Source organism: Octodon degus, unplaced genomic scaffold (genome assembly GCF_000260255.1).
Source record: "Octodon degus isolate 3935 unplaced genomic scaffold, OctDeg1.0 scaffold00008, whole genome shotgun sequence".
Taxonomy (NCBI): domain Eukaryota; kingdom Metazoa; phylum Chordata; class Mammalia; order Rodentia; family Octodontidae; genus Octodon; species Octodon degus.
Genome location: NW_004524584.1, coordinates 7,649,762 through 7,671,296, shown reverse-complemented (window position 1 = coordinate 7,671,296; position 21,535 = coordinate 7,649,762). Strand labels below are relative to the sequence as shown.

At 50.5% G+C, this 21,535-nt stretch overlaps 1 protein-coding gene across 1 annotated transcript in view; it reads right to left on the bottom strand.

Annotated features, from left to right (window-relative positions):
* The window catches only part of Rab6b (RAB6B, member RAS oncogene family), a 34,910-nt gene extending 24,243 nt beyond the window's left edge, over positions 1 to 10,667 (bottom strand). Inside the window, exon 1 of the mRNA XM_004625007.2 lies at positions 10,612 to 10,667. Coding sequence (XP_004625064.1) covers positions 10,612 to 10,641 — 30 coding nt within the window. The 5' untranslated portion in view covers positions 10,642 to 10,667. The remainder of the gene's footprint in view (positions 1 to 10,611) is intronic.
* Between the last annotated feature and the right edge of the window lie 10,868 nt (positions 10,668 to 21,535).

Genomic DNA, 21,535 nt, shown 5'->3' with positions numbered 1-21,535 from the left:
GGTAACTCTCAGACGCTGGCTCCTTTGGGGCACATCTCAGCTAGGGCAGCCTCTGAGGCAGGGTGGCGGCCTATGGCGAGCGTGCCGCAGCCAGCTAAAAGCTCTCACGGCTTTGCCATCACCGCGTCTGAGGGACAGTTCACAGAAGCATCTGCAACCACACCACAAGAGCTAGTGGAAAGTCATACTTCGTTGTCACTTGTGCCACATCAGTGAGAGCCATAATGCTAGTGCCACACTGAGAGGCGTGCTGTTCCTCACATGCCATGCTTGTGGCCCAGGAGTGGTCTTTGGATGTAGCTGGGCTCACTGCTGCAATCCAAGACTGGTTGACATCAGAGAAAATGGTGCTCCTGAGGTTCCTGGGGTTGCTGGGCCCTAAGAGCTATCTACCATCATTGTGCTGAGCCTGAAGTGCCAGATCACACCCACAGAGACCAGAGGGCTCAATGACTGTCTGCACACCACAGAGCAGTTTCAGCGGCAGCTGATCCACATTAGGCTCACTTTAGGCCCTGCACTTTAGAGGTCTGTGAGGGTCTATCACAAATTTCCATGGGAGTAGCCTGCCATGCTGGTCATACTGTCACTAGACACCCAAGCTGCCAAGCTATTTCATGCACCTGCTTGTAGGCTGGCTCAAGGAACCCCATCTATTCCACACCTGTCCCTGCCTTACTGCATAAACCTGAAGAGATAGCAACATCTGGCTCACCACGCAAACCTTAGAACTTACTGTAATTAGTGTGTGGGAGCTCTGGATGGAGTTCCCTTTCCTTACAGCTACCAGGAAATTTAGAACTAAATGATGAGCTCCACATGTTGCTTCTGCTATTGCTGTTTCCCCTGCCCTCTATTCTTCTGTGGCACTAGTTTTTCTCCACTGTACCTGTAGTATGGTTACATCTACAGTTCTCAAAGTCTGTTTTGGAGGAAAAAGAAGACACAAAACAGAAAGCACAACTAGCTACCCGGCCAGGCCGCACTCTCCTGCAAAAGGGCCCGACAACCATGGTGGTTTCCTGTGACCTGCCATGAGGAACACTCCCTCTCACAGGTCAATACAGGACACACAGTTGTGAGTGTGGACTGGTGGAAATGTGGATATAGGCATGCATGCGCAGGTACTGTTCACGGATGAGTGGGACCCACACACAAGTTCATATTTTATTTGCATGTTGAATCTGTGGATATCAGACTGGGAGAGGGGTACTTCTGTTTTGAAGATAAAGCCTAGACTTGTATCATGCACACAGCCCCAGCAGTAGCAGAAGGTGGAGGTGAATGGGACCCTTTACAGGTCCTTAGGGAAGGAACATACATCTGCCAGCAAATCCAGGTGGTTTGTTAGTTTCTCCCAGGAAGAACTCAGCTAACCCCAGAGGAGTCGCCACGCAGCAAGAAGCGTGCCCCACCTGCACGGAGCTGGGTGGGTCATGTGCCACAATCCTGTCTGTTGTCAGTGACCTCTGGCAGTGCTTTCGCAGGGCCTTGGCACTCCGTGTGTTCTGAAGAACACTGGACTGGAAGTGACCTGGGAAAATGGCTTGCTTGGCCTCCCAGGCCCCATTTCCTCATCTCTAAAATTGCTTCCTTTAAGGATTGTCAGAGCAAATGAGTTAGACTAAATGAAGGCATCCTGTCATATGGCACATAAGCAAAAATAAGTTGTTTTAGTGACCAGCTGTCCCAGTGATTTCCACGCAAAGCTGAAAAACTCAGCTCATGGAGACTGTCCAATAATGTTTCTCAGTCTGGTTATATGAAATAGCATTAGGGGGCGATACTCAAGACAAAACTAAGGGGCTAGCCAGAATTTCTGGGAAGTCCTTAGATTCCAGCTCCTGTTGGGGAGCCTCTATAGTAGGGACCTGCTTATAAAACACGCTGTCACACAGAAGCCTCTGCCAAGATCTGCAACTCAAGAAACAGGAACTAGTGCTCCCAGAACTTTAGGGAAGGCTGGCCTCCAGAGAGGAGTCCTCTAAAAGAGACTACAGCCCTCTTCTAGCGTGCTACAGGTCTTGGTCCAAGTAGTCCTTGTTTGTATTTTAACTTATCTTGTGAAGTATCTTGTGACACAAATTATTTTTGTTGGTAACTATTCTACAGGGATTAAAAACACAGGATGTGAACACCACAATAGCAGGTTGGGCTGGGGAGATAGCTTAGTGATCTAGGTGTCTGCCTGGCAAGCTCAAGGACCAGGGTTTGATCCCTGGTACCACATGCTTCACTGGCCCCACCGCCAGGTACACTGAGCAGGCTACTGAAACTGGGCATGGTGGCTCATGACTGTAATCCCAGCACTGGGAAGGCTGAGCTGGGAGGATCACTATGAGTACGAGTTGCATAGTAAGACCCTTTACCAAACAAACAAATACTTTTTAAAAATTAAACAATAGCAGGCTTCTTTTGGGGATCCCCATGACCCGCCCCTATCTCCGGCAGTGCCACCTGCACCACATACTGTCTTGCACAAGAGGCCGGGCTGCACTCTGCTGTGCCAACTCAGCTGCCCCAAACCTGGCGATGCTTACGCTTTCATAGCTGTGTGCTTTCAAATGGCACTGCCTACGAAAAACAGCAGCCTCTTCATTTCATACAAAATGTAAGGAATCCCACCAAGCACAGATTTCATGGCCACATCTTCACTCAACCTTCTTCTAAATATGGTACTAAACGATATCAACAGAGGTTCAAACATACTGCATAGAATAACCGTACACTACACGTCTCCCTCTACACAGAACTTGCATTGGCCTAGCTGATAAGCAAGATGAAATTCCCTAAGGCACTTGTTGAAATTTTCTTGGCTATGTGCATTTATTACGAAATAAAATTTTGCATCCACATTCTGAGAAGACACAATAATAAAGTCTGCAGTAGAAGCTTACAATGGTAATTTGCATAAATCAACTCAAGATTCTCTTCTCAGGAAGAAAAATAATGAAAAGGCATGTTATGTGCATCTTCTTTTAGCCTTGGCCAGCCCCGGGCCGAGTGCTTGGGAAGCATCCATCAGAAGCAGAAAGCAGCTGGGCATGATAAGTCCTTCACAATGAAGCTGCTGTTCAGGCTGTGCACCACCGAGCATTCGATGAAAGTATCAGGGTAAAGTCATGTAAATTAGCATGCAAATGAACCTGGCAAAACTTCAGATTCAGACTGGCAAATGCAAGTGGGTGCTTTACGGGAAGAAGCAGGCTGCCTCTGGAAAGCATGCTGGGCAAGGTCTGTCACCGGCAAAACCTCAGTAACGTGCCCTGGGGGAGGGGATGCTGGCTCGTGGGGCCACAGCTCAGGCACCTGGCTTTCAAAGTCTGTATGTTCATGGTGGTCACTTTTCTCCTAATGGAGAGGGGCCACCCAATTTATGTACTGATTGCTGTTTATTTTCCTGACCATGGTCTGAAACATTAACTAAATAATACTTAACATTCAACTTTTAAGTGACAGGTTGTTCATATCAAAATCAGTCAGTCCCTTCAAAGACCACACACATGCTGAGCAGCAAAACAGCCTCCAGTTCCTTAAGAGGCCTCCTCAAGGGTGAAGAATGGGCCCTGTGTACAGTCACTCCCCTCAGCTCTTGTGACAAAACCCCTCTAGATCAGTGATGGTGAACCTACGGCACATGTGCCAGAGCAGGCTGTTATCACGACAGCTCTAAAAGGTTCACCATCATTGCTTGAGATAGTGGACTCTGAAGAACTTATCTGTGTGTGAATTAGGAGAGAATATTAACATCTAGGGTAGAGGATATATTATGCTAATACTTCACTCATGAAATGTATCAGGAGCCAGTACCAAGGCCACCGCCTATGCACTGCTGGACTCTAGAGACTGAAAGCGAAACTGTGCTCTCCGCCCTCTAGAGGGTTAGGGTGCTCATGTGACCTGGCTAACAAGACAGCTGCAGCAGTGAGCCGGAGGAGAGGGCCAGGGAAACTTGCTGCTTTCTTTTCTCTGTCTTCATAGGGGCATGGTGCTGGAAGCTGCCGCCGCAGCCAGCCTGCAGAAATGGGAGAGCCCACATGCCAAGGAGGTGGGGCAGAGTAAGACAGCCACACGGAGCTGCAAGCGTGTCGGGAAGACCTGCCATGACTTCTTGTGCTTGGGAAGCCGAGAGTCATCTTTGTGTGGGGCACAGTTAATGGCTTCCCATCTCTCAGTACGGACAAAAGAGAGGGAAAGAAGGCCAGAAGAGCAGTGGGAGGGGAAGAACAGATGGCAAAGCATGGCAAGTCTGCCTGCTGCGGAGCAGTCCAGGTAACTGCCCAGAGGGAGCGCCTGGATGACGGTGGCGCCTCAGTGGGTCTCGGAGAACAGGGTTGTTATGCTTTGGGCCTCAGATGTCTCCTAAGAACTCATGCGTTGAAAGCTTGGGCCCAGCTAATAGTACAGGGAGGTGGTGGAAACCAGCTATTCGGATGAAGTATGCCATTGGGAATGTGCTTTCAATGGGTGCATTTTGTCCTCAGACTCTGACCCTTTTCCCAGCCCCTCTTTACTTCCTGGCCACGGGGGAGCTGGACTTGGCTCTGCTATGCCCATGCTTCTGTCTTGCCACAGGGCTAACAGCAGTGAACTGACCATGGGTTGAAAGCTCTGAAAGCATGCGTGAGCCAAAATAAACCTTTCCTCATTTAAGTTGATTTATGTCAGCTATTATATTGCAGTGATGGCGACAGAAGGCAAGTGAGAGCAATATTGGATTACAGTGTGGCTAATGCAAGGGTCATCCTGCCACACTGACCGGTATCGAAATTTTACGTAAGATTTTCACCTCGACATTTTGATCCTGGCAGAGATGGGACTCTGCTGCACTAATACAAAGAGCTTATTGTGTTGCGGCAGTTATCTGAGGCTGGGGTTCGGTGTTCTTCTGTAGTCTAGGGGGTCAAGTTCATCCAGCAAGCTGCAAAGCACTGCTCAAGTACAGACAGGGATGGTTGGGACACCCACAGTCCCCCCCCAAGGACACAGCTGGCAGGCTATTGACTTCAGCATTATCAAATTAACTTGCTGTAGCATTTCCGTTGTTTTTGTTTCTCTAGACTGCACTTTTATGTTAACAGTGCTGAGAGCACTGACCTTCTTCCAGGGTGGGCCCACTCTGACGAGCACATCCCGTTCCTAGGGGCCAATGACCTGTAAGGAGCCAGATCCTGGGCAGGTTTGAGGAGGAGGGTCAGAAGATGGGGCCTTGCAGCTGCCCAGGTGGTGACCTGGGGGGGGGGGTCACAGCACTCACATCACCACAAACATCACAGCAGCCATCCAAGTCCAAGCTTGCTCACTTGGCCCTTCTGCACTAGTGCCCGAGGCCTGTGAGGTGTGGTATAACAATCCTGTGCTAGAGGCAGGGATCTCCAGGCAGGTGGAGTTCTGGACAAGGCAGGGATGGATCGAAGGCTGCTCTAGAATGCGGAAAGACTTCTGGGCGGGGAGAGTGGGAGTGAGTAGAAAGACATGGAGGATTTTCAGCACTGCACTGGAGGAAGGAATACGTCCACACTAAAGAAGCATTCAGGGAAAGCAGAGGTATCAGGATCCAGCAGCGAGTGGATGAGTGTGATGGAGGCAGAGGTGGCACTGTCACAGCTCCTCTCCCAGGAGCAGCTGGTGCCTCCAGAGGCTGGGGAAGACAAAGAAGAGTGCTGTCCTAGTGCTTGCAGGAAGAGCAAGGCCCTCCTGCCTTTTAAAAAAGCTCTGGCCTCCAGAAATGTGAGAGAATAAATTTCTATTGTTTTAAGCCACTAGTTTGCACTCATTTGTTCTGAAAGCCCCAGAAACTGAGAGCAGAACACTGCAGGGCAGAGCAAACAGAAGAGACAGTCAAGGTAAGGCCAGAGCCTCTCAGGAGCCCTGTGCAAACAGCCCATTTGTTCCTTCCCCGAAGGCTCTGTGGAGTGGGGAGGGACCAGGCCAAGGCAAACCTACCCGTTCTGTAGAGAAGTAGCCCACCCTCCAGCATGTCCTCCTTCGAGCAGCTGGCACACTCCACAGGTCAGCGGCTTCCTAGCTTGCCTACTTGCCAGGGGTAGGCCAGTGGCTCCTAGCCTCGATACTCATCTCAATCACATCTGAGTTTTTAAAATGCCAATGCCTGTGCTGGCCTGCGACTATCCCAATCATTCCAGAAATGGGCAATGGTAACGCGCAGCCAGGAAACAGCCTGTGACGGGCCCCAGCAGAACACCGTACCCTCCAGATACCCCAGCAGCCCCCTGCAGAGGCCTGCCGTCTCCTATTCACTTCCACAGCAGCATAGATGCAGCTGGCCAGGAGAGAGGAAGGCAGCTGGCTCTGGCCCACAGAGCAGGCCGAGTCTCAGCACAATGCAGGCTGGGAGACTTTTACTTTTTTTTTTTTTTAATTTTAGGAAAGGGTCTACAGGGTGTTCAGGGTCTCACTACTAGATCGGATTCGTAGTGATCCGCCTGTTTACAGCCTCCCAAGAGCTGGGATTACAGGCATGTGCCACCACGCCCAGTCTCAATTGCCGTCTCAGGGTACCCCAGGGGTGCGTCTAGCATGGCAAATCTGGGGATTGAACCCCTGGCCCCTGCACCGGCTTGCAGGTGCTTTAATCCACTGAGCTATTTGGCCAGCCCATGGGAGGCTTTTTCTACAACAAATTTTGAAGGCCATTTCCTAGCTGAGGTTTTACCTAAGAGAGGCATGGCAGATGTGGGTCTCAGCTGACTACAGCTCTTCACTTTTCACTTTTGCAAGTTAGTGGATTTAGATGGGGTGACAGGTGGGGTGGTAACAGGCCACAGTACACATGTCAAAAGAAGAGCAAAGGGGGTGGGGAGATAGCTCGGTGGTCTAAGCGCCTGCCTGGCAAGCACAAGGTCCTGGGTTTGATCTCTGGTACTACATGCCTCACCGACCATTGAAACCAGGCATGGCACACATCTGTAATCCCGGCGCTGGGGAGGCTGAGACACAAGGATCATTACAAGTCTGAGCTATATAGTGAGACCCTATACCAAGTAAATAAATAAATAAATGATTTTTAAAAAGAGAGAAGAGCAAAGGGGTGTGTGTGTGTGTGTGTGTGTGTGTGTTTGGGGGTAAGGAGGTAAGTGTCAGGCAAAAGGAAACAAAAGACCTCCCCTGAGGAACTCAGGCCAGCAAGAAGGCACCTCACTGGGGCTTTGCAGGTAGACAGACCCTCACCACAGGACCACAGCCCCATACACCCAGGGCCTTAAAAGAGCCCTAGGAGGTGCACACATGTCTAGCCTGAGGGAGCTCTGCTGACTGTCACCTAGATCAGCCTCAACCCTCCACAGCTGCTGAGGGCAGGCCTCTATTTCCCACTGTGCAAATGGAGTAAGCCCCTGGTCAGTGTCTATTGTCAGAAAGAATGGGGGGGGGTGGTCAGGGCCAGAGACTCACATAAAGGAAGGAGTGAGGGGAGATGCCATCCTGGGTACTGTCTGTGCATCCTGTGGAAGGCAGGCAGGGCCAGCTCTGCAGGGACATACTGCTTGATGGATAGGGGATTAATAGTGGGGTCACAGGGGTGGTCATCGTACAGAAGGACAACCTGGGAGGAGGTAAAAGTTAATCCCCTCAGGCCCTTGGGTATCTCGCCTACTTCCTGTATACCTTGGCACCGAGCTAAGAAAGACAAACAAAATATCATGTTTCCTTCTCCATCTCCAGAGAATTCATTAAATAGAATCTGTGTGAACAGAAATGGAGTGTAGCTTCTTGGCCCAGGTGCCATTCCAAAAGGTGACAATCCTGAGGTAGGAGAGAATTTTCTTTGGAATTTCTCATGTTCTGCCTACCATGACACTAGGCCTTCAAGCCTCTCAGGCTGATGGGGTGTAAAACCCAAGGTAGAGCCCCTTCATATGAGTTCTGTATCAGTGGGCATCTATCACACCACCCATGGCCACTGGCCTCTGTGTGTGTGTGTGTGTGTGTGTGTGTGTGTGTGTGTGTGTGTTTGGGGGTAAGGAGGTAAGTGTCAGGCAAAAGGAAGCAGATGTCCCCTAAGGAACCCAGGCCAGCAAGAAGGCATTTCATTGGGGCTTTGCTGGTAGACAGACCCTCACCAGAGGACCACAGCACCATATACCCACGGCCTTAAAAGAGCCCTAGGAGCTGCACACATGTCTAGCCTGAGGGAGCTTGGTCAAGCCTAAACGAATGATTCAAGAGCTGGGAAGTGAAATTAGCCCTGAGGACAAAGTGGCTTGGGCAAAGCAGGTCAAGGAGGGAGGGCAGAGCAAACATTTGCCCTAGGCCTGGTGGCTCAGATGAATTTTGAAAGCCAATGCACAGAGGAAAGGGCATGCCTGCAGAAGCAAGGCTATGTGCTGAGGGGTGGGGTGTGCCAGTGCTGGGGCACAGGGCACAGCCGTGCTGTGGGGACATGACAAGTGGTGGACAATGGGAATGACGCTGGAGATGGAGTGGGTAAGATTTCAAGCGAGTTTCACGCACCATTGCCAAGAACACCAACCAGCCAAGAATCTCAGTGTTTTCAACTGGATGACAATAAGCAGGATGCTGAGTAACTTAATATTAAAAAAATTAAATAATCAAAATAATATATAGGATTTCTCTCATACATATACATTATTAAGACTGTAGAACTTGCTAAAGCTGTTACTTCTGGTTCACAGTGGTCTAGAAGTCCCCTTATCAGGAGAGGCTTCTGGCAAGCCTGTGAGCCCAGAGGCCTGACGCGGAGGTCACAACAGCATGGCCAAGCCCAACACCCTGGAGCCCCAGCTAGGGCTGTAGGTACACTCAGGCCCCCTCTCCCAGAGCCACCCTTTGTCCCCTACAGTCATTTCCTACTGAGTCTGGCTAAGCCATGCTTCACACTGCAGCAGGATGAATCAGGTGGGAGATAAGTGAGAGGGCGCTCTGCGAGGAAATGTGAGGCAAGGACGACTGGCTCTGAGACAGTCATTAGGACAGAATGAAAGGCAGATGGAGACCTGGAGTCCCAGTAAGCTCCTCCAGTCCTTCTCCAGGTAGAGCAAACAAAGGATCTCTTAGAACAGTAGTCCCCAGTGAGTCTGTAAGCTCTCGTCCTTCAGAATCTGGTGACAATGGAATTCTGTGATGTAACCCCCACTACGTGCAGTGGGTGTTTTTGGCAGATCAAAGCCGCACACTGACGAAGACAAGACCCTGAGAAGTCCTGCATGGAGGTGTCATTGTAGCTGTCCCTCTGGAGCCCTCAAGCTCCACACAAACTCTGGGCCACCTCCCTCCTTTTCTTTTAAATTAACACCTCTTAGAACTAGTAGCCCACTAACTTAGAGAAATATACTATCATTTATCTCTGTGTTAAGGGAGAAAACAGTGGTGCCTATTACAAAAAGCCTTAAGTAGAAGGGAAATTCATTTCACTTGCACACCACCGCCACCACCACCGCCACCCTCCCCGAGTCACCACCAGTGGTACCAGGCAACAACCCCTGAGAGCTCAGCTTCGGGTCACACACAGGCATCTGTGGAGGACACTAATCAACATTCCAGAGCCAGGAGTCACACAGGTCACTCTATCCAGCCTTTTCCTGGCAGAGTGCAGGCAAGATCATCACACAAGTCTCTTGCAGGAAGGAACGCTTCAGCAATGCTCAGTGTGTCGTGTGTGTGTGTGTGTGTGTGTGTGTGTGTATGTGCAAATCCTCACAGAAACACCCCCAAGGAACAAGCTCTCCACCTACTCCACATTTCTTTTTTTTCCCCCATAATTTTATTGAGAAACAAATAGCAATGAGACAGTTTCAAACCAAATTGGTATGACCGTTTCAATAATTAACACATTGCATACATTCTTCCTAGTGGTTAATTGCTGTACATGATGTGGACATGATATCCTATTTACAAACACTATTAGAACAAATCCCTCTATTCATTAAGAAAATGTAACTATATATCTTGTAACTATATACCTATTCTAACCATTTTGGATACACAGATACAAAATGGACGTTCATCTGTATCCCCTTTTTTTATTTAGTTCTGTTATTTGAATATTATAGGTGTGTTAACTCAGCAAAATATTCTAAAAGAGTCCAGTAGCCCATAATAGTATTGGGTCTTCTGCTTCACTGGCAATGTCAGAAATTGTTGACCTGAGTCCCCCACAGCTCAACATAACAGCATGGCTTTACTTCTTATCTTGGTCTTAATCATCCAGCAGAAAAGGATAAAAACAAAGTATAAGAAGTAAAGCCTACTCCGCATTTCACCCGTTAGGTTGCATCTTGCCCTTCTGCCAACGGACAAGACTCCCCTTTCAAGTAACCAAGTATCACAATGATTTAGACCTGCCTGTGAGGAGCAAGAGAATCCACAATGAAATGCCACCTCTCTCTATTTTTAGAATTTGTCTCTGCAAAATGCTTCCTCTTCTGGGTCTGGGTTTTGAGATCTCTACAGGGCTGGGGTCAGTATCTAGGTGGCAGGGTGGGAGGAGCTCCTCCAAATCAAGACACCTCAGGAATCTGGGGCCATGTCACCGTGATCCCTGCCTTCTAAGTCTCAGAGAGGTGGCTGTGGTCTCCACAGGCACAGTCCCTTGGGGTTTGTACGGCACAGGCTGGACACCCAAGATCTTACCTGGTATGTGTTGTCGAAGCTGTCATACATGAACCTCGTGATCAGAGACGTCTTTCCAACTACAAAATAAGAAAAGAGGTGTTGAGCTATAAGAAGGCAGAACCTAATAGCAGGGGTCTATCTAAACACATCTCATTTGGGAAAAACAGGTAACAAAAAACTACAGATACCTAGAAGTAGCAGGCAGGCCCCAGAGAGGTTCCCTGGAATGAAGCAACACATCTCTGTGCCAGGTGGGTCACAGGGGACCTCCTGTCACATCTCAGCAGAGGAGCCCTCCTCTGCCCCTCAAATCCCCACCACCCAGATCTTGGGCGTCCTTGACCCAGGGGGCCTGACTAATGCAAAGCTGTGCATGAGGAATCAAAGCAAGTGGTGCAAAACAAGGTGTGCTCGTCACACATGCCTGTATGTGCCAGGGCACACCACCTGGCCCTGGTCACAACACTCACAGAGCCTGTTTGGCTCCCACTCATTCAGCCTGGGCTCCAGTGAGGAAGGGACTTTCCAAGGAAGCACAGGCAGTACACATGCTGACTGTCCAGCTCAGGGCAGGAGCTGTAGCAACTCTGGATCCCACCAGGTTATTACTGAGGACTCCTTGTCATTGTGACCACTGCAGGTGCACGCACACATCTGCGAATGCCCTGTAGGAGGCAGTGATGCCCCCAACTGAGAACCGCAGGTATGGCTGAAAGAAACCAAGAGCTCTCTTGGGAATCCCACAAGTGCTGCTTATTTCCCAAATTGCAGATCTTGGCTTCTGACCTAACCCTGCGCAGATTCCCTGGGGCTTGGCAGTGGCAGAAATGCCAACTGTAACACTTCTAACCATCTGGGAGAAGAAGGGTGATAAAGGGACATTTATTATACCGGGCCTTTCACAGAGGAATTTACACCGTCCAGCCATGACTCTGCCATGGCCCTGGGAGGCTCAGAAAGGACCTGCTGGGCTGAGCTATCCCAGAGCCCTTTCTGCTCTGAGCTACTGGGGACAGTTACGCCTGACAGAGAAAGCAAAGTGTCTAAGAATTTTCCATCATGCCTCCTTCTGTGTCCCAGCAGGACCTCCACAGACTGGTCTGGTGGATGGGTGGTCACTACCTGGGTGGTGCAAGGCAACCCAACGGAGCCTCTTGGGTAAGATTATTTACCAGTTCTGAGGCCTCTGTAGTGTGCCACGTTAACACGAGTGCTAGCCTCTCCCAGCACACAATGCTTGCCAAGGGGAAAACAGCCATATTCTACCAAGAGAGGCATCTGGTACAGTGTTTGAGCTAAAATCAAAAGACTTCAACGTTCGTTCAGAATTGGTGAGCTGAGTTCAAGTCCTACTGGGGTACATTTAGCTGCACCAACTTTAAATGAGCACCACAACTCTAGACCTCAGTTCAATTTTAAAGAAGCATAATAGGACTGAAGATGTCAGACAGCTACAGTAAGAATTAAATAAGACAACAAAAGTGCCAGGTACACAGAAAATGCTTAAAAATGGAAAGAGGTAGCAGGCAACAGACAGTTGATACTTGCAGAACAGCATAATGACAGAGAAAAAAATACAACCACCACCCCTAGTGTGATGAATATTTACTCTGACCTATTTTTGTCCCTGATTTCTGGACAGGAGAGTCCAAATGCATGGCTTAGAATTCCCTGAGTTAGGAAATGTCTCCCTAGGGCCACTGAGTATGGAGAAAAGAGAATCGGTGGAGTCCCAAAAGCCACTAAAGGAAAAGGAAGTTTATGGCGTCACCAAGAACCCAGACGTCCATCAGTCTCTTCTAACAGCTGCCCAAGCTCCTGCACACCTGAGCTGATGACACTAACGAGGGCAATGGCGGTGAGCCCACAGGCAGCCTGGGGAGAAGGCTGCCAGCTGTGTGATCGGAAGGCCGGGGCCTGAACCTCTAGGGAAGGAAGGGAGGATGGAGACTGACTCCTATCACATGGCCAATGCTCAATCGATCACGCTTACATAATAAAATCACAGTAAAACTTCTGGATACCAAAGCCTGGTGGAGCTTCCTGGTGGACGAGCCCACTGATATGCCTGCAGGGTGACAGGCTAACTCCTGGAGAGAGGGCACGAGAGCTCCGCATTTGGGACCGCCCGCATCCTTCCTGTGTGTCCTTTCATCAGCTTGTTCTGATTAAGCCTTTAATAAAACTGTAACCACATATAAAGGGCTTTCCTGGGTCCTGTGAGTTGTTCTAAATTATTGTATCTGAGAGGTCTTCTGAACCCCCTGGGCTTGTGGCCAAATGGTCAGAATCCAGATGTCACAAGGACCCCACTTGCAACTGGCACTGGAAGTTTATGGAGTCCCCGAGAACCCAGAAATCCAGGAATCTCTTCTAATACTCAGTCATTCCTCCTCATTACACCAACCACTGACCATGAGTTAGTAGTGGCCTGCAAGATCACATCCAGGTAGGAAAAAAATCTCAGGAAACAAGTGGTTAGTTAGGATGGTACAAGAGGAATGCTTAGGTACAGGGTCCTGGCCAGGGCCAGTATTTTCTGGGCATCTCCACAACAGGTAGCATGTATACTCAGTAACTACAAAGCATGTTCTAGGTGTGTGCTAGAGGCTGTTCCAGACACAGGATTTACATGCCAGCAGCACATGCAAGAGATGTGGTGCCTACCCACCAGAGTGAGGTCTAAGTTCTTCCCCTTCTAGCTGCCCCAGGGACTCATAGTGCCCTCTGTTGACACCACTGCAAGTAAGTTGATAGCTACTGGCCCAAGGTCAGAGCTCAGATGGGCTGGAATGTGGTTGCTGGACCAGGAACTCAGCTCCTACCCCAGGCTCTCCTTGGTGTCTGTGGGTCAGGCTGGGCTCCAGGATTCTGCCAGCTCATGACTGCACCATGAGTGTCAGTGAGATTCAGGCAAATGGCTTCTGGGGGCCCAAGGCTTCTTTATCTTGGGACCAGCTGCAGGTTTGGGATTCTCCCTATCTGGGGGTGATTGGCCCCATACAGAGGTTGAGAAACTGGGAATTAAGGTATCCCAGGTACCAGGAACTGGGAAATACAGCATGAAGAAGTGAGGATGAGTGGGTCTGAACAGGTGGGGCCCATCACTAGCCAAGGTCTAGACCACAGAAGGAACTCATTCTTGGCATTGCTGCAAATGGGAATGATTTCACCCTATTCTTCAGGCTTTTTTCTGGTGTCCACAAGCAAGACCTCTCCTCTCGGGAGTCACTCACACTCTTCACACAGCCAGGATAATGAGGTTCAGATCCCTGACTGAACTTGGCTTGGCTGCTTAGGTTCCTTCCGTAACTCCCCATTTCTGGCAACACATGCCCAAGGTCCCTAAGTCTCTCCCCATCTGTACCCTACCTATCAAAGCATCCCAACTTCCTTCTCTCAGATGTGTACGGCTAGTCAGATTAAGGCCTACAGATGTGCCTAATCCTCCTCCCTCCCCCAAATACTCCCTGACCCCTCTCCTTGAGAATTCTTCCCCTGCATCCAGGCCACCTTCTCACTTGCCGCCCAGCTCTGACAGCCCTTGGGGCACACAGCTGGGCGCTTCACTTCTGGTCAGTAGTCTTAGCCCACGAATCTGGGAATGTAGGGCCTCCTTTCTCACTCCGTTCTGAGGCTCCTGAGCTCACTGGTCTTCAGGTCACTGATCTACTCCCAGAGCAGAGCGTGGGCAACAGTCTTGGACATGAACTTCAGGGAAAGGGTGCCCTCTGCACTTAAGACTCTGGGCAGCTTCTGAGCGCTGGAGGCAGACTTACTAAAAGGAGCTCCTCTTGTCACCTCTGCCCAGAGTCTGTCACAGCACTGGGTAAGATCTTCATGGGACTTTGTGTCTGCCCTGTGTAAAGCTACTTTCACCCCGAAGGGCAGAAGCTCCTTCCTTATCCCATTTTATCCTTAACAACTGGTCAGGATGGAAAGCACTAGAACCTGGAAATGGAGAGCCCACACCTCACCTACATGGCTACCCTGTCTCACTTGCAGGATAAGCAGGACAGATGGAGCTGTTACCTGGCTAGGCACCACCATGCAGCCATATCCAAGGGGAGGTCAGAGCGGCAGGTGACACAGCAGTGCATTAGAGCACAGGTAGGCAGGTGGGAAGGGCCGAGACCCTCTGCTTCCACCAGCTGCAGGACCCCATAAGGAGCTTTCCTTCCCAGAAAGCTCAGGCCTCAAGGTCACTGTGTCACACTTCCAGTGACGATTCACTCACGCTACGGCAGCAGAGCAGAGCCTGTTCCAAGGGCAGAGATTCAGCTCCACTGGCAGGATTTTATTAAAAATAAGCAGCCAAATCATTACTGAGCTTTTTTCCTTCGAAGCTCATGCTCAGAAATATTCTTGTAATCTTCTGGTAGTTTAGTACCACATGATTAAGCACTGAGATGTATTTTTCCTCTTTCAACCAAATGAGGATGAGAAAATTCATTACTGAGCATTTACCACGAGCCTCCAGAAAGGAAGAAAGGAAACTCTTAACACTTAGCTGGGCTTCTATTCAACACTGAGGCAAAGAATCTGGCAGTTTTCTTAGTGTTCCTCACTTAATCCTCGTCACGATCCAATGAGCTATTATCCCCAAGGTCACGGAGCCAGCAAGTGGTGGAGCTGGGGCATGAACACAGATGTGACGCTGAGGTGGGTGCCTCCCCCACCACCTGTGCGGGCTTATGCATAGGTCTGGGAAGCAGAAAAACAGCAGAGCCCTAAAGGTAGGTTCTGGGCAGCTGGTAGTCACAGGGCTGCAGGTGGGAGGGCAGGGTGGGGAGCAGGGTCCCTCTGGGCATGGGGAGGGAACAGGGGAGTGAACACTGAGGCTAGAAGATAGAAGGCTGGTGAGAAGGGGCAGGAGGCAGGAGAGCAAGTAATGGGGGACACACATGGAAGCCCCTCAGTCTGAACTTCATCTCAGGGCAAATGGAGCTGGATACAGTGTGTGAGGAGAGGGGTAGCAGGCATTGTTCAAGGGAACTCATGTGACTACAGGGTTGATTTAAACCAAAACCCACCTTCAAGGCTACTGTGGAGGGAGCAGAGTGGCAAGGAGAGAGGCAAGGCTGGGGTAGGGGCAGATGGCACAAGCCAGAGTGGCAGCATCAGGAAGCTGGGTCTCCTAAGACACAAAGCTCAAGAGGAGCCGAGAGTCGAGGGCGATGTGCACAAGTGTGCTCACTATCACTTCCCAACAGGTCTGCACAGTTCTCCCCACACTGTGTACTGTCCCAATAAGACCCTGCCATTCATCCAGGGGTGAACAGGCTGGGCCTGTCCCGATGACAAAAGTGGCACTGTGTGACTCCAGAGGCTAGGTCAGAAAAGGCAGCACTGCGTCTTCATGGAACAGGCTCAGTTTGTGTAGTTTGGAATCCAGCCTTCAACCAGCCAGCACACTGTGAGTCAGCCTAAGAGAGCCTGCTGAGGCACCCAGGTTGCAAGAACCTGAGACTTCCAGCCACCAGCCAGCACTCATGTGCTGCCTCTGATGATGCAGGTAACAGACAGCACCTTTCCTGCTATGTCCTGCTCCAATTACAAATCTGTGAGCAAGGTAAACACTCTTCTTGTCTTGAGCCACCACGTTTAGGGTTGTTTAATACATAGTATTAGATCATCCAGGCAACAGACCCACAGGTCAAAAAGATCTTACACTGCTATGAGAGAGTGGCTGAATGAGGCGGGAGTCCAGCAAGACAGCAGAGCTGGGAGGGAATGTGGAGCAAAGGTGACCGACACTGTTGCAGGCCAGAGGCTTCCTGGCACTTGGCTTTGTGACTAGCAGATGTCAGAGCTATTTCCTAAGTTCTAGCAAACGGGATGAGGAGCAACACTTAGGAATCACCTTGAATTTGGGTAACCTGTGTAAGCTTTCTTTATAGTCAGACCAAAGCACAAGCAGTGGCATTATTTACAGAGAAAAATAAAATAAAAAAAAACAACAATTATTCAATCTCATGATAAAATGATGAAGGCTGATATTCTATGAAACCATCATTTGGTTTCTTTCCCAAGTTGTAGCACTCATGTGCTGTCTACAAGAGCTGAGGCACCACCCCCCGCGCCGTCCAATTACGCAAGCGCAGGATGGACTGAGTGCTGGCCCTTCACAGTCAGTACCAGGGCCGCCCGACTCCTCCCTAGGAGCCCACTCACCCTCAGCCTCCTGCCAGCCCGGCACCATCTAAGTGGCAGGTCCCAAGTAAACAGATTTTTGAGCATTCTTGTGGCTTCTAATTAGTTGCAGAAGACAGTGAGACTTCTGCACCCACTCAGCCAACACCCACCGAGGGCATACTCTGTGCTAGCCTGTACTGGGCACAGATTTCACAGGGAAGAAGCAGATGCCCGTTTGCCTTTCAGCAGCCCTTGGCCACTGTGGAGCTCTGTATTCAGATGCAAATACCCAAAATGCCAGGCAGTAAGGAAGGTGGGTCACTAAAAAAGCCAGGTCCTGCTGTGCCTCCTGGGGAAGGTGGCACCAGGGCTGAGCAACTGATAAGATACAGGACTGGAGGGAATAGTCTCCCAGGAAGGGGCTAGGTAGAACCAAAGTGACAGAAGGCTAGGTGTCCTAAGAACACAGTCATGCACCAACACTTTTATGCCTGCCATGTCAAGTCAGATCTGCCAAGTGCTTGGAGGTCAATGCCCTGGGCATGGCTTGTGCCCACGTTACAGGTAAGGTCCGAGTAGGTGGCAAGTCCTCTAGCTCCTGGTCTGACAATGACTCTTTTTTCTTTTCTTTTCTTTTTTTAAACATATTTAGTATAGGTCTACAGGGTCTCACTACACAGATCAGACTCATAGTGATCCTCTTGTTTTCAGCCTCCCAAGTGCTGGGATTACACGCGCGTGCCACCATACCCAGTCTCAGTCGCCGTCTCCATGCCCCAGTGCTGGGCCAGCACAGCAGCACCCCAGGGATTGAACTGTCTGCCTAAGCACGTACTTTAATCCACTGAGCTATCTGGCAGGTCCCTAACAGCCTCTTGTCATGAAGGACACATCCCCCTATCATCTCCATAGTGGCTATGGATATAGGGACAGCTGTTAGGGCCAGAGAGTGAGGCAGAGCACAAAATAATTAGCTGGAGATCTGAATGTCTGCCATGACCGGGCAGAAGTGAGCCACCCACTGGGGTCCCCTTGCAAGCCAAGCCAGAGACTGAGCTGCAGTCTGCCCTTGGCCTCTGGTTCATACTACTGCTCGCATCAGCTCTGCTGTTCTCTGATACAAACAGGGGATTCTTTTGCTCCCCTTGAGGGTCGACAGAGCTGGGTGAAGTGGGGAAGGCAAGAAAAGTCTGGTGTAGCTCGCCGCCATGTCTAAGCCAGGCTGCCTTGGTGGGCTGATGCTAAGGAAAGGCGCTGCATCCTCAGCCCTCAGCCCCGGTCAGAGAATGTCAGCAGCTGTCAAAAGGAGGCCCGTGGGGAAGAAAAAGCAAATCTGCTTCCCCAGAGCTCTGGCCAGCAGCCTAATCCTAGGACAGGCCAGAAGGTTCAGTTATCCCGTCTGCTCAGTTTCCAGACCAGGGAAACAATGCTGTGTGGATCCTGAGAAGGCCTGCGGGAAGGCTCAGCCCTGGCCCTGCAGCTGGGAAGGAGGACAGGCCGTCCTGGCCCCTGTCACCGTGCTGCAGCAGCCTCAGCAGAGACTCCACCATTTTTCTGCAACCTTTGCCCGCAAGTCGTCCGTCCCTGGGCGGACTGCAGGACCCATGATGACGAGATGAACGGGCGGAGGCATGAGCTACACCAGTCCTAGCCTTGCTCCCTTTTATTCTTTGTTCACAAAACAAAAAACCCAGCCCCATCCTTCCTGAAGGGCAGACAAGCCCCTCCACTCCCCACCCTGCCACCTTGTGCTCAGAAAGGCTGGTGACAGCTCCTACCTAAGCCCCGAGGGCCCGGCTGGCTCACCATAGCCTAAATGAGGAAACAGGTGGAAAATCCCATTTCAAACCATCCCCCCGAAGACTCAGACAGTAATTAAGCAATATGCAAAGCTCTTCATTGGACACTTTAATTAAGTGTGTTAATTCCCTATGCCAGAGAATGCACAGCTGCCTGTGCCTTGCCCAGGAAGCCAGTGAAGATGGAACAGGGCAAGGAGAAGGCAGGAGGTGGGGGCAGGACAGGCTGGTCAGGTCCAGGCCCATCCTCCTCCACTGGCTGGGCGCAGACCCTGGGTGCTCTTGCTCCACCCATCCCAGCTCCTCTATCCATGCCTGATGACGCTGGAAACCTGCCTGACTCAGGGCTGTGGTGCTGGCCCCCTCTCCCTAGCCCCCACCTGCTGGGAAAGGAGGATCCTGGGGCTGCCAAGGACGTTCCTGCCTTCTATGTGTCCCTGACTGGCTAGGGCCTCAGCCTCTTCAGCAGAGCAAGAAAGAGCAGGACCATCAAGTCCAAAAGAATCCTGTGAACGCAGCAGTACATGCTTCAACCACAGAAAGGATGAGAGCAGAGGAGGGGAGAAATGGGGCAAAGGTCCCCAGGGCCGGGACACCCACGAACGCTGGCGGCCACGCTCTGAGGACGGTCAGTCCTGCAGGTGTCTTCCCAAGCCTTCCTCAGAGGCAACAGCTTGCTGGGGCGCCACTTGGTGACCTGGCTGGGGACCGGAAGGTCTAACCTCAGTTTCCCTCGCTACACTGAAACCCTGCCCGTCCTCCTGTTTCTTCTCCCAGAGGCTCCACCTTCAGCAGAAAAGGTGAGCTCCAGGGAAACAAGCGGCCAGCCAGAGCTCTGGCCGCCACAGACAGGGTAGTTTGCGCTTTGGTTTTCCTCTTTGCCTCTCCAACTTCCTTTCTTTTTCCATCCCCATTCTCAGTTATACTGAGGTATAACTGATAAAAACTATATGCGTTCAAGGCGGAAAATGTGACATTTTGTGGTCCATACTAATAATCCCAACACTTTGGGAGGATGAGGCAGGAGGATCCCAGAATCCCAGCCTGGACAATTCAGCAAGATCCTGTCTGAAAATACAAGAACAATTTTAAAAGGCTTTTTAGAAGGCTTGACATATATGTCAGTGATAGGTCACTACAACTCCCAGTACCACCAAAAAAAAAAAAAAAGGAAAAGGAGAGACACATCATGAAAGGATACCACAAACTAACACACTCATGACCTCACAGTTACCTTTATGGTGGTACCAATACTTAAAATTTATTCCACCAGACACAGACAAATATGTATATGTGGACTCTAAAGGAGTAGAACTCATTAGGCACAAGCAGGGTTCCTGGGGGCACAAACTTGTACACAGGATGAGAAAAAACTAGAGAACCAAAGTCCAGCATGGGGACTACAGTTCATCCTATACAGTACTTGAAATTTCCAGTTTCCCCTCCTCCCCTCCTGGAGTCTGCAGTCTCAAAAGCTCTCAGGACTGCAACTCATCCCAGCTCGGCCACACCTGACCTGAGATTTCCACAGGGCACTGGGTCAATCAGTGTCTCCTTCCCTGCTATGCCCAGGCCTGAGGTGTAGACTAATCACTGGATACATCCCCCAGATGATGCGTCCCACTTCCTGACCCTAAGAAGTGCTGAGGTCAAGAGTCAAATCCAACTTCACAGTCAGGCTACATCCAGCAAAGGCTCTTAAGTCCTGAGGCTCTCTCAGTTCAAGGTCAGGAAGAAATCTAGAGCCCCTGGCACCAGTATCTCTGCCATGAAAACAAGGGAGACTCTAGACTGGCACCCAGAAACAGCAGGCAAGAACTCAGTCAATGGCAAAGACCATGGTACTTTGGAGACAGAAGGAAAGGGCCTGTTGAGGGTTTGGGAAGGGAGGTCATTGCCTGGAGGGGACCCTATTTGTGGGAACAGACCATGGAACTCACGTACAAGTCACTAAGACAAAGAGGCTGTGCCCCAGATCAGGAGTGTATAGCAAAGCTCTGGGCATTCCTACAGAGATGTCATAGGGCCAGAGAGGGGCAAGAGTCTGGGCTATGGAAGGCACCTGACTGAGAGCTGAGTCCACTGACCACAGTGACCAGGTCAGTGGCAGGACCCAGGCAGAGAAGTGCCCAGAGCTGCTTGTCAAGTGACAAGAGAATGAGGGGGCTAACAAAATCACCAAGAGGAAACGTGCCTGCCAGAGAACACGCTGGCTCCAACTGGGTGCAGAGGTTGAACCTGAAGGTCTTTAAAATCTGTTTCTACCCAAATGCATGCCAGGCTGCTGGCAACTGGAGAACTGCTAGATGAAACTACCAAGAGAGGGATTCCTTTCCCCGGGCAGGCAGAATCTTCTGACCCTTAGGACCCCAAACCTCAGTCACTTTACTATGTGCCCACATGCCCTACACCCGGCCTGAACCCAGGGAGGGGGCTCTGCTCCACTGTGCCCTGGCAGAAAGGGAGCACTGTGCCCCCTGGCCTGTGACTGCTGTGTGTAAGGAGCATCTTCTCGTACTTAACTGCCTGGGTAACACCCCTCTCCAAGAAACAATTATTGATCAGTCATGAAAATAAGATTTGGATACATAATTGTAACATAAAGTAGGAGCTGGCCAGATAGCTCAGTGGCTAAAGTGCCTGCTTAGGCAGAGTGCAGAGGCTGGGGTTCAATCCCTGGCAAGCCATGCTGGCCCCGCTCCTGGGGGTTACTGAAACAGTGATTGAGACTGGGTGTGGTGGTGCACCCCTGTAATCTCAGTGCTTGGGAGGCTGAAAACAGGAGAATCACTATGAGTCTGATCTGTGTAGTGAGACCCTGTGGAATCTCCTAAACACACACACACACACACACACACACACACACACACACAAAAAAAAAAAAAGAAAAGAAAAAAAGAAAAGAAAAGAAAAGAAAAGAAAAAAGAAACTTTCACTGGACTGGGCAACACCTCAGTGGATTAAAGCACCTGCTAGCAGGCGCAAGGGCTGGGGGTTTGATCCTGGGC